Source organism: Lampetra fluviatilis, chromosome 67, assembly GCF_964198595.1.
Source record: "Lampetra fluviatilis chromosome 67, kcLamFluv1.1, whole genome shotgun sequence".
NCBI classification, from domain to species: Eukaryota; Metazoa; Chordata; class Hyperoartia; order Petromyzontiformes; family Petromyzontidae; genus Lampetra; species Lampetra fluviatilis.
In genome coordinates, this window is record NC_136341.1 from 2,970,548 (window position 1) to 2,987,214 (window position 16,667).

At 55.9% G+C, this 16,667-nt stretch overlaps 1 protein-coding gene across 1 annotated transcript in view; it reads right to left on the reverse strand.

Annotated features, from left to right (window-relative positions):
- Positions 1–884: 884 nt before the first annotated feature.
- The window catches only part of LOC144952449 (phospholipid-transporting ATPase IF-like), an 88,852-nt gene continuing 73,069 nt past the window's right edge, over positions 885–16,667 (reverse strand). The window contains 9 exon segments of the mRNA XM_078882859.1: positions 885–1,139; positions 5,556–5,712; positions 6,764–6,816; positions 6,818–6,868; positions 8,491–8,556; positions 11,220–11,327; positions 11,329–11,362; positions 13,310–13,437; positions 13,724–13,783. Of these exon segments, the coding sequence (XP_078738985.1) occupies positions 885–1,139; positions 5,556–5,712; positions 6,764–6,816; positions 6,818–6,868; positions 8,491–8,556; positions 11,220–11,327; positions 11,329–11,362; positions 13,310–13,437; positions 13,724–13,783 (912 nt within the window).

A 16,667-nucleotide genomic window follows, 5' to 3' on the forward strand; every position in this document is an offset into this window, starting at 1 on the left:
TAATGTTCGTGAAATTTTTTTTCCTAAATTTTACACTTTTTAGGACAAAAATATGATATTTAATTCCAATTGCTTAATTGTGCAATGCAATCATCTGACCCATAGGTGGCAGCCATCTCAAGCCAGAGGACGAGAGGACTCTAGCCGCCACGCATATAAAGGATTTATAGTGAAAAATTTAGTTTTTACGGGTTATAATTGTCGTTATTTTATTATTTCCCTTCTACGTGACTTTACCGAACGAGCCGAGCATATTTACGAGGTCCGTTTTCTCTTCCCGTTTGCCACCCGATGACGATTGCCTGCGCTGCAATCGAAACGTCGTGTGCCATCGTTGAAGTTTGTATTTTTATTTTCTACGCGCCTTCATCTGAAGAACCGAAGTTGAACTTTTTCACCGTACGTACGCGGTGGGGGGCAGCCGCGTTCAACAGAGGCCCCCCCCCCCCCCCCCGTGTTTCACGAGCCTCGAGTTAAACGCGACGGCGATTAGGCCCCAGTGAGCCTTTTCTTCGATGACAAAATAAATAAACGATTTTCAACCCCCTCCACCACCCACCCACCAACCACCCACCCACCCCTAAACACCACTACCACCCACCCACCACCCACCCCCCACCACCACCATCACCCACCACCCACCCACCACCACGACCCCACCACCCACAATCACCCACCCACCACCCACCACCACCCATCCACCCATCCACCCACCCACCAACCACCCTCTCACCCACCAACCACCCTCTCACCCACCCACCACCACCCACCCCCCCACCACCCACCACCACCACCACCACCACCACCCACCACCACCACCACCCACCCCCCACCACCCACCCACCCCCCACCCACCCCCATCACACTAACGTTCACACGCTCAGTCACACACTCGTCTCTCCCCGCAGGGTGCTCAGCGTCACTGTGCCGGCCTCGTGGGGGGCCCCCACCCCCCCCCTCGCCGCGTGGGGGGCTCCCACCCCCCCCCTCGCTGCGTGGGGGGCCCCCACCCCCCCCCTCGCCGCCGGGGGGTCCGCTGAGCGCGGCGCTAGCGGCGTGCGCTCCCCACCGCCACCACGACGCCACCAGCAGCAGCAGCAGCACCATCGCCGTAGCCTCACCAGTGTCCCACTCATCATCTAGGGGGGGTGGCGGGGGGAGAGGGGGTGGGAGGGGGGGAGGAAGGGGGGGTGAGAGGGGGGGGTGGGAGGGGGAGGGGGCGTGGGAGGGGGGGAGGAATGGGGGGTGGGAGGGGGGGTGGGAGAGGGGAGTGGGAGGGGGAGGGGGGGTGGGAGGGGGGGTGGGAGGGGGGGGTGGGAGGGGGGAGGGGGGTGGGAGGGGGGGTGGGAGGGGGGGAGTGGGAGGGGGAGGGGGGGTGGGAGGGGGAGGGGGGTGGGAGGGGGGGAGGAAGGGGGGGTGGGAGGGGGGGTGGGAGAGTGGAGTGGGAGGGGGAGGGGGGGTGGGAGGGGGGGGGTGGGAGGGGGAGGGGGGGTGGGAGGGGGGGTGGGAGGGGGGGGTTGAGGAGTGATATTGAGTGACAACATCACAGCCGCACCACCCTTTATTCAACCATCTAAGACATCGTCATCGTCATCATCGTCGTCATCGTCGATGATTGTGAAGATGACGACGATGATGACGATGATGACGATGATGACGATGACGACGATGATGACAATGATGACGACGATGATGACAATGATGACGACGATGATGATGATGATGACGATGATGACGATGATGACGACGATGATGACAATGATGACGACGATGATGATGATGATGACGATGATGACGATGATGACGATGACGACGACGATGATGACGACGATGACGACGATGACGACGATGATGACGATGATGACGATGATGACGACGATGATGATGATGATGACGATGATGACGACGACGACGACGACGACGATGATGATGATGACGTCTCAGACGCGGGGACTCAGTGGGGACCCCGTAAGGACCGGCCATGCGAGAGAAAGAGAGAGGGTGTTGGTGGTGTTGGTGGTGGTGTTGGTGGTGGTGTTGGTGGTGGTGTTGGTGGTGGTGTTGGTGGTGGTGTTGGTGGTGGTGTTGGTGGTGGTGTTGGTGTTGGTGTTGGTGGTGGTGTTGGTGTTGGTGGTGGTGTTGGTGTTGGTGGTGGGGTTGGTGTTGGTGGTGTTGGTGGTGGTGGTGGTGTTGGTGGTGGTGGTGTTGGTGGTGGTGTTGGTGGTGGGGTTGGTGGTGGGGTTGGTGGTGGTGGTGGTGTTGGTGGTGGTGTTGGTGGTGGTGTTGGTGGTGGTGTTGGTGGTGGTGTTGGTGGTGGTGTTGGTGTTGGTGGTGGTGTTGGTGGTGGGGTTGGTGTTGGTGGTGGGGTTGGTGTTGGTGGTGGTGTTGGTGGTGGTGGTGTTGGTGGTGGTGTTGGTGGTGGTGTTGGTGGTGGGGTTGGTGGTGGTGGTGGTGTTGGTGGTGGTGTTGGTGGTGGTGTTGGTGTTGGTGGTGGTGTTGGTGGTGGTGTTGGTGGTGGTGTTGGTGGTGGGGTTGGTGTTGGTGGTGGGGTTGGTGTTGGTGGTGTTGGTGGTGGTGTTGGTGGTGGTGTTGGTGGTGGTGGTGTTGGTGGTGGTGTTGGTGTTGGTGGTGGTGTTGGTGGTGGTGTTGGTGGTGGTGTTGGTGGTGGGGTTGGTGTGGGGTGGTGTGGTGGTGGGTTGGTGTTGGTGGTGGTGTTGGTGGTGATGTTGGTGTTGGTGGTGGGGTTGGTGTTGGTGGTGGGGTTGGTGTTGGTGGTGGTGTTGGTGGTGATGTTGGTGTTGGTGGTGTTGGTGGTGGTGTTGGTGGTGGTGTTGGTGGTGGGGTTGGTGGTGGGGTTGGTGTTGGTGGTGGTGGTGTTGGTGGTGGTGTTGGTGGTGGTGTTGGTGGTGGTGTTGGTGGTGTTGGTGGTGGTGTTGGTGTTGGTGGTGGGGTTGGTGTTGGTGGTGATGTAGGTGTTGGTGGTGGGGTTGGTGTTGGTGGTGGGGTTGGTGTTGGTGGTGGTGTTGGTGGTGTGTTGGTGTTGGTGGTGTTGGTGGTGTTGGTGGTGGTGGGGTTGGTGTTGGTGGTGGTGGTGTTGGTGGTGGTGGTGTTGGTGGTGGTGTTGGTGGTGGTGTTGTTGGTGGTGGTGGTGGTGTTGGTGCTGGTGGTGGGGTTGGTGTTGGTGGTGGTGGTGTTGGTGGTGGTGTTGGTGGTGGTGTTGGTGGTGGTGGTGGTGGTGTTGGTGGTGGTGTTGGTGGTGGTGGTGGTGTTGGTGGTGGTGTTGGTGGTGGTGTTGGTGGTGTTGGTGGTGTTGGTGGTGGGTGTTGGGTGGTGGTGGTGGTGTTGGTGTTGGTGTTGGTGGTGGTGTTGGTGTTGGTGGTGGTGGTGTGGTGGTGGTGTTGGTGGTGGTGTTGTTGGTGTTGGTGGTGGTGTTGTTGGTGTTGGTGGTGTTGGTGTTGGTGGTGGTGTTGGTGGTGTGGTGTTGGTGGTGGTGGTGGTGGTGTTGGTGGTGTTGGTGTTGGTGGTGTTGGTGGTGGTGTTGGTGTTGGTGGTGGTGTTGGTGTGGTGGTGGTGTGGTGGTGTTGGTGTTGGTGGTGGTGTTGGTGGTGGTGTTGGTGGTGGTGTTGGTGGTGGTGTGGGTGGTGGTGTTGGTGGTGGTGGTGTTGGTGGTGGTGGTGTTGGTGGTGGTGTTGGTGGTGATGTTGTTGGTGGTGTTGGTGGTGGTGGTGTTGGTGGTGTTGGTGGTGTTGGTGTTGGTGTTGTTGGTGCTGGTGGTGGTGTTGGTGGTGGTGTTGGTGTTGGTGGTGTTGTTGGTGGTGTTGGTGGTGTTGTTGGTGGTGGTGTTGTTGGTGGTGGTGTTGGTGGTGGTGTTGTTGGTGCTGGTGGTGGTGTTGGTGTTGGTAGTGGTGGTGTTGGTGGTGTTGGTGGTGTTGGTGGTGGTGTTGGTGGTGGTGTTGGGTGGTGGTGGTGGTGTTGGTGGTGTTGGTGTTGGTGGTGGTGTTGGTGGTGTTGGTGTTGGTGGTGTTGGTGGTGGTGTTGGTGGTGGTGTTGGTGGTGTTGGTGGTGTTGGTGGTGGTGGTGTTGGTGGTGGTGTTGGTGTTGGTGGTGGTGTTGGTGGTGGTGTTGGTGTTGGTGTTGGTGGTGTTGGTGTTGGTGGTGTTGGTGGTGTTGGTGGTGGTGTTGGTGGTGTTGGTGGTGGTGGTGTTGGTGGTGTTGGTGGTGGTGGTGGTGGTGGTGTTGGTGGTGTTGGTGGTGTTGGTGGTGGTGGTGGTGTTGGTGGTGGTGTTGGTGGTGGTGGTGGTGTTGGTGTTGGTGGTGGTGGTGTTGGTGGTGGTGTGGTGTGGTGGTGGTGGTGGGTGGTGTTGGTGGTGCTGGTGGTGGTGGTGTTGGTGGTGCTGGTGGTGGTGGTGTTGGTGGTGGTGTTGGTGGTGGTGTTGTTGGTGCTGGTGGTGGTGTTGGTGCTGGTGGTGGTGGTGTTGTTGGTGCTGGTGGTGGTGTTGTTGGTGCTGGTGGTGGTGTTGTTGGTGGTGTTGTTGGTGGTGGTGTTGTTGGTGGTGTTGGTGCTGGTGGTGGTGGCGGCGGTGTTGTTGGTGTTGGTGCTGGTGTTGTGGTGTTGTTGTTGTTGGTGTTGTTGGTGTTGTTGTTGTGCTGTTGGTGTTGTTGTTGGTGTTGTTGTTGTGCTGTTGGTGTTGTTGTTGTGTTGTTGTGCTGTTGGTGTTGTTGTGGCCGTGTTGTGGCCGGAGTTACGTGGTCGGGGAAGGAACGTAGAAAGGTTGGTCGTCATCCTCCCTGAGTCTGACCCGTGACCCCCGTGACCTCTCACACCACTCCACGCAGAGCCCCTACAGCGCAGGGGATGGGGGGTCAAGGGTCAAGGGTCAGGCTCCAAGCCGGGGTCAAAATCTACGGGGGTTAGCATCGGTGTTAGATGCCGGGGGTCAGGGTGGTCGGGTCAGGGAATGGCGTTGCTACGGCCACCACCGCCGATTTGTATGTCACCGGTCAAGGCCAAAGGTCGCAAACGGGTTTTGATTCCTTACCCGTACCCAGCCGCACCAGGGTCGCAAACGGGTACCCGTACCCGGCCGTACCCGTACCCTACCCGTACCCTACCCGTACCCGTACCCTACCCGATACCCTACCCGATACCCTACCCGTACCCGTACCCTACCCGTACCCTACCCGTACCCTACCCGTACCCTACCCGTACCCTACCCGTACCCTACCCGTACCCGTACCCTACCCGATACCCTACCCGTACCCTACCCGTACCCTACCCGTACCCTACCCGTACCCTACCCGTACCCGTACCCTACCCGTACCCTACCCGTACCCTACCCGTACCCTACCCGTACCCTACCTGTACCCGTACCCTACCCGTACCCTACCCGTACCCTACCCGTACCCGTACCCTACCCGTACCCTACCCGTCCGCATCAGCCTGCCAGTGGTAGGGTGCGGCGATGGTTGCCGGCGCGTGGGTCTCGCCCAGGGGCACCCCCGGCGCCAGCTGCCTCTGCGTGCGAGCGACCCCCACCCCCCCCCCCCCCTCCCACCTGCGTGCCCGCGGGCCAGGCGTGACCCCCGGCGACGGAGCGGAAGACGTCGGGCACGAGGCAGGCGGTGACCAGGAGCGCCGCGCCCAGCCACACGGGCAGGCTGGACAGCAGCTCGGCAAACACACCGCGCATGCCCTGGGCCTTGAGCAGAGGCCTGCGGTGTCACACACACACAGTGTCACACACACACGGTGTCACACACACACACGGTGTCACACACACACGGTGTCACACACACACACAGACACACACACACACGGTGTCACACACACACACACACACAGACACACACACGCGGTGTCACACACACACAGCCACACGGGCAGGCTGGACAGCAGCTCGGCAAACACGCCACGCATGCCCTGGGCCTTGAGCAGCGGCCTGTGATGTCACACACGGTGTCACACACACACACACAGACACACACACACGGTGTCACACACACGTGGTGTCACACACACACACCGTGTCACACACACACACACACACGCGGCGTGTTTGCGTGTCTCCATGTGTGCCTCCCTGTGTGGGTGCGTGTCTCCGCGTGTGTCTCCGTGCGTGTCTCTGTGTGTCTCCGCGTGTCTCCGTGTGCGCCTGTTTCCGCGTGTGTCTCCGTGTGTGTCTGTTTCCGCGTGTCTCCGTGTGTGTCTCCGTGTGCGCCTGTTTCCGCGTGTGTCTCCGCGCGTGTCTCCGCGTGTCTCCGCGTGTCTCCATGTCTCCGCGTGTGTCTCCGTGTGTCTCCGTGTGCGCCTGTTTCCGCGTGTGTCTCCGTGCGTGTCTCCGTGTGTGTCTCCGCGTGTCTCTGCGTGTCTCTGTGTGTCTCCGTGTGTCTCCATGTCTCCGCGTGTCTCCGCGTGTGTCTCCGTGTGTCTCCGTGTGCGCCTGTTTCCGCGTGTGTCTCCGTGCGTGTCTCCGTGCGTGTCTCCGTGTGTGTCTCCGCGTGTGTCTCCGCGTGTCTCCATGTGTGTCTCCGTGTGTCTCCGTGTGCGCCTGTTTCCGCGTGTGTCTCCGTGCGTGTCTCCGTGTGTGTCTCCGCGTGTCTCTGCGTGTCTCTGCGTGTGTCTCCGTGCGTGTCTCCGTGTGTGTCTCTGTGTCTCCGCGTGTCTCCGCGTGTCTCTCCGCGTGTCTCTCCGCGTGTGTCTCTGTCTCTGCGTGTGTCTCCGCGTGTGTCTCTGTCTCCGCGTGTGTCTCCGCGCGCGAGTCACCAGTGCACGCCGCCGTAGAACAGCGAGAAGACGACGTAGAAGATGAGCGTCCCCCCACGTCACAAAGTGGTTCACCCACGTCCAGTAGCGGGTATCCAACGCCAGCTGACACACGCAAGGGCACCACCACCGTCACCACCACCACCGTCACCACCACCACCGTCACCACCACCACCGTCACCACCACCACCGTCATCACCACCACCGTCACCACCACCACCACCACCGTCATCACCACCACCGTCACCACCACCACCGTCACCACCACCACCGTCACCACCGTCACCACCACCACCGTCACCACCACCACCGTCACCACCACCACCGTCACCACCACCACCGTCACCACCACCACCGTCACCACCACCACCGTCACCACCACCACCGTCATCACCACCACCGTCACCACCACCACCACCACCGTCACCACCACCACCGTCACCACCACCACCGTCACCACCACCACCGTCACCACCACCACCGTCACCACCACCACCGTCACCACCACCACCGTCACCACCACCACCGTCACCACCACCACCACCACCGTCACCACCACCACCGTCACCACCACCACCGTCACCACCACCACCGTCACCACCACCACCGTCACCACCACCACCGTCACCACCACCACCGTCACCACCACCACCGTCACCACCACCACCGTCACCACCACCACCGTCACCACCACCACCGTCACCACCATCACCACCGTCACCACCACCGTCACCACCACCACCGTCACCACCACCACCGTCATCACCACCACCGGCACCACCATCACCGTCACCACCACCACCGTCATCACCACCACCGTCACCACCACCACCATCGCCACCACCACCACCGTCACCACCACCACCACCGTCACCACCAGGTGGGTGTGGGTGGGTGTGGGTGGGTGAGTGTGGGTGAGTGGGTGGGGAGTGTGGGTGAGTGTGGGTGGGTGAGTGTGGGTGGGTGAGTGTGGGTGGGTGAGTGTGGGTGGGTGAGTGTGGGTGAGTGTAGATGAGTGTGGGTGAGTGTGGGTGGGTGAGTGTGGGTGAGTGTGGGTGGGTTTGCCACAGTAGGGGGCACAGGTGGTGCATCAGCCAGTCATCTCGGTCATCTCGGTCAGTGGACCCGTGGCACCTGCTGGGTCTGCCCCGTGACCTCCTCCTCATGCACCTAGCCTGGCACAGCAATACAACCCGTGGCACCTGCTGGGTCTGTCACGTGACCTCCTCCTCATGCACCTAGCCTGGCACAGCAGTGCAACCCATGGCACCTGCTGGGTCTGTCACGTGACCTCCTCCTCATGCACCTAGCCTGGCACAGCAGTGCAACCCATGGCACCTGCTGGGTCTGTCACGTGACCTCCTCCTCATGCACCTAGCCTGGCACAGCAGTGCAACCCATGGCATCTGCAGGGTCTGTCACGTGACCTCCTCCTCATGCACCTAGCCTGGCACAGCAGTGCAACCCATGGCACCTGCTGGGTCTGTCACGTGACCTCCTCCTCATGCACCTAGCCTGGCACAGCAGTGCAACCCATGGCACCTGCTGGGTCTGCCCCGTGACCTCCTGCCAGCGGGCGTTCGACACTTCACGTGGCAGCCTCAAGGTGCACTTGGCCTGGCACAAGCGTCGTGGTGACGTCACCGCCACTTAGTGGCGAATGGCGGTTGTTGTTGTTGTGGTTGTGGTGGTGGTCACGGTTGTTGTGGTTGTTGTTGTGTGTTCACCTTGAGGTTGACAGTCACCACCAGGACAGTGAAGACCAGCGTCCCCAGCTCCCAGTGTCCAAACACCTGCAACGAAACCCGCGCGGACGCATTTCAGCCGGAGCGGACCTAGGGGAGGGAGGGGGTGGCCAGCACCGCGACCGACCGCCTTTGTCTCCCTGGTGACGATGTTTACACACCGCACCAGGTAGTCATTTGAGGCTGAGTCGACCTAGGGGAGGCCCAGGACCGGTTCAGATAATCGTCACTGGTGTTTGCCGTGAGCGGGAATCGAACCCGGGTCGCCAGGTTCATAGCGCAGCGCGCTAACCGCTGCACCACCGCTCCCCACGACAGACACACACAGACACACCCAGACACAGAGAGACACACAGAGAGACACACACACTGACACACACACACACAGACACACTGACACACACAGACACACTGACACACACACACACACAGACACACACACAGACACAGAGAGACACACACACTGACACACACACACACACACAGACACACTGACACACTGACACACACAGACACACTGACACACTGACACACACAGACACACTGACACACACACACACACACAGACACACACACAGACACACAGACACACACACAGACACACACACAGACACACACACAGACACACACAGACACACACACAGACACACACGTACACACACACACAGACACACACGTACACACACACACAGACAGACACATACAGACACACTGAAACACACACACACACACAGACACACACGTACACACACACGTACACACACACACACACACAGACACACTGACACACAGACACACAAACACACAGACACACAAACACACTGACACACACAGCCCCACACACACACACTGACACACACACACACACTGACACACACACACACACAGACAGACACAAAGAGACACACACACACACACAGACAGACACAAAGACACACACACACACAGACACACACACACACACAGCCCCACAGACACACACACAGACACACACACACACACAGCCACACACACACACACACAGCCCCACACACACACTGACACACACACACACACACAGACACACACACAGACACACACACACAGACACACACACAGCCCCACAGACACACACACAGCCCCACACACACACACACAGACACACACACACACAGCCCCACACACACACACACAGACACACACACACACAGACACACACACACACACACACAGACACACACACACACACACACAGACACACACACACACTGACACACACACACAAACAGACACACACACACACACAGACACACTGACAGACGTGTAGGCACCTCTCCGTTGGCTTTGAGCGCCACGCTCCCGCCCAGCCGGGCGAGGGATCCGAAGTAGAAGATGAACGCAGACACACACACACAGACACACACACACAGACACACACACACAGACACACACACACTGACACACACTGACACACACACACTGACACAGCCCCACACACACACACACCTCTCCGTTGGCCTTGAGCGCCACGCTCCCGCCCAGCAGGGCGAGGGATCCGAAGTAGAAGATGAACGCAGACACACACACACAGACACACACACACAGACACACACACACACACTGACACACACACACAGACACACACACACTGACACACACTGACACACACACACAGACACACACACACAGACACACACACACAGACACACACACACAGACACACACACACTGACACAGCCCCACACACACACACACACACCTCTCCGTTGGCCTTGAGTGCCACGCTCCCGCCCAGCAGGGCGAGGGATCCGAAGTATAAGATGAACGCAGACACACACACACAGACACACACACACAGACACACACACACAGACACACACACACAGACACACACACACAGACACAGACACACACTGACACACACTGACACACACACACTGACACAGCCCCACACACACACACACACACCTCTCCGTTGGCCTTGAGCGCCACGCTCCCGCCCAGCAGGGCGAGGGAACCGAAGTAGAAGATGAACGCAGACACACACACACAGACACACACAGACACACACACACACACACTGACACACACACACTGACACAGCCCCACACACACACACACACACCTCTCCGTTGGCCTTGAGCGCCACGCTCCCGCCCAGCAGGGCGAGGGAACCGAAGTAGAAGATGAACGCAGACACACACACACAGACACACACACACAGACACACACACACACAGACACACACAGACACACACACACAGACACACACACACACACACAGACACACACACACACAGACACATACTGACACACACACTGACACAGCCCCACACACACACACACACCTCTCCGTTGGCCTTGAGCGCCACGCTCCCGCCCAGCAGGGCGAGGGAACCGAAGTAGAAGATGAACGCAGACACACACACACAGACACACACACACAGACACACACACACACAGACACACACAGACACACACACACAGACACACACACACACACACAGACACACACACACACAGACACATACTGACACACACACTGACACAGCCCCACACACACACACACACCTCTCCGTTGGCCTTGAGCGCCACGCTCCCGCCCAGCAGGGCGAGGGAACCGAAGTAGAAGATGAACGCAGACACACACACACAGACACACACACACAGACACACACACACACAGACACACACTGACACACACACACTGACACACACACACACACACACACCTCTCCGTTGGCCTTGAGCGCCACGCTCCCGCCCAGCAGGGCGAGGGAACCGAAGTAGAAGATGAACGCGTGGAGCAGCCCCAGCAACGTCCAGCACACAAACGGGCGGCCGGCGCGACAGGAGGGCGTTGCGCCTGATGGTCCTGCACACGCACACACGTGTACACACACATGTACACACACATGTACACACGCACACACACGTACACACATGTACACACATGTACACATGTACACACACACACACATGTACACACACGCACACACATGTACACACATACACACGTACACACACAGACATGTATGCACACATACACACACACACGCACGCACACATGTACACACACGCACACGTACACACACACACACATGTACACACGTGTCCACACAATGGCACGCATACGTACACACACAAACAAACGTACACACACGTGTACATACATACACACCACACGTACACACACAGACAGACACACACAGACACGTACGCACACATTAACACATGTACACACACACACGCACAAGTACACGCACGCACGTATATACACACGCACACCTGTACACACACATGTACAGACACATGGGCACACACACACGGGTACACACACACACGGGTACACACACACACACACACGGATACACACACACACACACGGATACACACACACACACACACGGGTACACACACACACACACGGATACACACACACACGGATACACACACACACACACACACGGGTACACACACACACGGGTACACACACACACACACACACGGATACACACACACACACGGGTACACACACACACACACGGATACACACACACACGGATACACACACACACACACGGGTACACACAAACACACACGGATACACACACACACACACACGGATACACACACACACACACGGATACACACACACACACACGGATACACACACACACACACGGATACACACACACACGGATACACACACACACACACACGGATACACACACACACACACGGGTACACACACACACACACGGATACACACACACACGGGTACACACACACACACACGGATACACACACACACACACGGGTACACACACACACACACGGATACACACACACACACACGGATACACACACACACACACGGACACACACACACACGGATACACACACACACGGGTACACACACACACACACACGGATACACACACACACACACGGATACACACACACACACACGGATACACACACACACACACGGGTACACACACACACACACGGATACACACACACACACACGGATACACACACACACACACGGATACACACACACACACACACGGGTACACACACACACACACGGATACACACACACACACGGATACACACACACACACGGATACACACACACACACACGGGTACACACACACACACACACGGATACACACACACACACACGGATACACACACACACACACGGATACACACACACACACGGATACACACACACACACACACGGGTACACACACACGGATACACACACACACACACACGTACACACACACACACGTACACACACACACACGTACACACACACACACGCGTACACACACACACACACGTACACACACACACACACGTACACACACACACACGTACACACACGTACACACACACACACGTACACACGCGTACACACGTACACACGCGTACACACACACACACGTACACACACACACACGTACACACACACACACGTACACACACACACACACACAGACACACACGTACACACACACACACACACGTACACACACACACGTCCACACACACACAGACACACACACACGTACACACACACACGCGTACACACACACACGTACACACACACACACGTACACACACACACGTACACACACACAGACACATGCGTACACACACACAGACACACGCGTACACACACACGTACACACACACATACACACACACACACACACACGTACACACACACACGCGCACGTACACACACACACGCGCACACACACGCACACACACACACGTACACACACGTACACACACACGGGTACCGGTAGAGGGCGGGCCTTCTCTCCAGCTGTGCGGTGCTGCGCTGCTGCTCCAGCAGCCCGTAGGCCAGGATGGGCAGCGACGTGAAGCACAGATTGTAGATGGTGAGGTAGGAGCTGTCGTACAGCGTCTAGCGGACACACACAGACACAGACACACACACACAGACACACACACACACAGACACACACACAGACACACAGATTGTAGATGGTGAGGTAGGAGCTGTCGTACAGCGTCTAGCGGACACACACAGACACAGACACACACAGACACACACACACACAGACACACACAGACACACAGACACACACACACACAGACACAGGGGGGGTCTAGGGGGGGGTCTAGGGGGGGGTCTAGGGGGGGGTCTAGGGGGGGGGGTCTAGGCCTGGGGGGGGGGTGAGGCCCCTCACCTGGTGGGAGAATCCGCAGTAGAACTGGAACAGGAACTGCGGCGTCATGAAGCAGACGTTCTGTACACAACACACACACAGACAAAGGTCCCCCGTGTAGCCTCAACAGACTGCAGGGGCAAGTGCTGTTAGCGAGTAGCAGCAGAGTCTATAGAGACGCAGACAAAGGTCCCCCGTGTAGCCTCAACAGACTGCAGGGGCAAGTGCTGTTAGTAGTAGTGGTGGTAGTGGTGGTGGTGCTGGTGGTGGTGGTGCTGGTGGTGGTGGTGGTAGTGGTGGTAGTGGTAGTAGTGGTAGTAGTAGTAGTAGTGGTGGTAGTGGTGGTAGTGGTAGTAGTGGTAGTAGTAGTAGTAGTGGTGGTAGTGGTGGTAGTGGTAGTAGTGGTAGTAGTAGTAGTAGTGGTAGTAGTAGTGGTAGTAGTAGTAGTGGTAGTAGTAGTGGTAGTGGTAGTAGTAGTAGTAGTGGTAGTAGTGGTGGTAGTGGTAGTAGTGGTGGTAGTGGTGGTAGTAGTAGTGGTAGTAGTGGTTAGTAGTAGTGGTAGTAGTAGTAGTGGTGGTAGTGGTGGTAGTAGTAGTGGTAGTAGTGGTAGTAGTAGTAGTAGTGGTAGTGGTAGTAGTGGTGGTAGTGGTGGTAGTAGTAGTGGTAGTAGTGGTAGTAGTAGTAGTAGTGGTAGTAGTAGTGGTAGTAGTAGTGGTAGTGGTAGTAGTGGTGGTAGTGGTGGTAGTAGTAGTGGTAGTAGTGGTAGTTGTAGTAGTAGTGGTAGTAGTAGTAGTGGTGGTAGTGGTGGTAGTAGTAGTAGTAGTAGTGGTAGTAGTAGTAGTGGTAGTGGTAGTAGTGGTGGTAGTGGTGGTAGTAGTAGTGGTAGTAGTAGTAGTAGTGGTAGTGGTAGTAGTGGTGGTAGTGGTGGTAGTAGTAGTGGTAGTAGTAGTAGTAGTGGTAGTAGTAGTGGTAGTAGTAGTGGTAGTGGTAGTAGTGGTGGTAGTGGTGGTAGTAGTAGTGGTAGTAGTGGTAGTTGTAGTAGTAGTGGTAGTAGTAGTGGTAGTGGTAGTAGTGGTGGTAGTGGTAGTAGTGGTGGTAGTGGTGGTAGTAGTAGTAGTAGTGGTAGTTGTAGTAGTAGTGGTAGTAGTAGTGGTAGTAGTAGTAGTAGTGGTAGTAGTAGTAGTAGTGGTAGTAGTAGTGGTAGTAGTGGTGGTAGTGGTGGTAGTAGTAGTGGTAGTAGTAGTGGTAGTAGTGGTAGTAGTAGTGGTAGTAGTAGTAGTAGTGGTAGTAGTGGTAGTAGTGGTGGTAGTGGTGGTAGTAGTAGTGGTAGTAGTGGTAGTAGTGGTGGTAGTGGTGGTAGTAGTGGTAGTGGTGGTAGTAGTAGTGGTAGTAGTGGTAGTAGTGGTGGTAGTGGTGGTAGTAGTAGTGGTAGTAGTGGTGGTAGTGGTGGTAGTAGTAGTGGTAGTAGTGGTAGTAGTGGTAGTAGTAGTAGTGGTGGTAGTAGTGGTAGTAGTGGTAGTAGTAGTAGTGGTAGTAGTAGTAGTAGTGGTAGTAGTAGTAGTAGTGGTAGTAGTAGTGGTGGTAGTGGTGGTAGTAGTAGTAGTAGTGGTGGTAGTAGTAGTAGTAGTGGTAGTAGTAGTGGTAGTAGTAGTGGTGGTAGTGGTAGTAGTGGTAGTAGTAGTAGTGGTAGTAGTAGTAGTAGTGGTAGTAGTAGTGGTAGTAGTAGTGGTGGTAGTGGTGGTAGTAGTAGTAGTAGTGGTAGTAGTGGTGGTAGTGGTAGTAGTGGTGGTAGTAGTAGTGGTAGTAGTAGTAGTAGTGGTAGTAGTAGTGGTGGTAGTGGTGGTAGTAGTAGTAGTGGTAGTGGTAGTAGTGGTAGTAGTGGTGGTAGTGGTGGTAGTAGTAGTGGTAGTAGTAGTGGTGGTAGTGGTGGTAGTAGTAGTAGTAGTGGTAGTAGTGGTGGTAGTGGTGGTAGTAGTAGTAGTGGTGGTAGTGGTAGTAGTAGTAGTGGTAGTAATGGTAGTAGTAGTGGTAGTAGTAGTAGTGGTAGTAGTAGTAGTGGTAGTAGTGGTAGTAGTAGTAGTAGTAGTGGTAGTAGTAGTAGTAGTAGTGGTAGTAGTGGTAGTGGTAGTAGTGGTAGTAGTAGTGGTAGTAGTGGTAGTAGTGGTAGTAATGGTAGTAGTAGTGGTAGTAGTAGTAGTGGTAGTAGTGGTAGTGGTAGTAGTGGTAGTAGTAGTGGTAGTAGTAGTAGTGGTAGTAGTAGTAGTGGTAGTAGTGTAGTGGTAGTAGTAGTAGTAGTGGTAGTAGTAGTAGTGGTAGTAGTAGTAGTGGTAGTAGTGGTAGTGGTAGTAGTGGTAGTAGTAGTAGTGGTAGTAGTAGTAGTAGTGGTAGTGGTAGTAGTAGTAGTGGTAGTAGTAGTGGTAGTAGTAGTGGTAGTAGTAGTGGTAGTAGTAGTAGTGGTAGTAGTAGTGGTAGTAGTAGTGGTAGTAGTAGTGGTAGTAGTAGTGGTAGTAGTAGTGGTAGTAGTAGTAGTAGTGGTAGTAGTAGTAGTGGTAGTAGTAGTAGTAGTGGTAGTAGTAGTGGTAGTAGTAGTAGTAGTAGTAGTGGTAGTAGTAGTAGTAGTAGTAGTGGTAGTAGTAGTGGTAGTAGTAGTAGTGGTAGTAGTAGTAGTGGTAGTAGTAGTAGTAGTAGTGGTAGTAGTGGTAGTAGTAGTAGTAGTAGTGGTAGTAGTAGTGGTAGTAGTAGTAGTGGTAGTAGTAGTGGTAGTAGTAGTAGTAGTAGTGGTAGTAGTAGTAGTAGTGGTAGTAGTAGTGGTAGTAGTAGTGGTAGTAGTAGTAGTGGTAGTAGTAGTAGTGGTAGTAGTAGTGGTAGTAGTAGTAGTAGTGGTAGTAGTAGTAGTAGTAGTGGTAGTAGTAGTGGTAGTAGTAGTAGTAGTAGTGGTAGTAGTAGTAGTAGTAGTAGTGGTAGT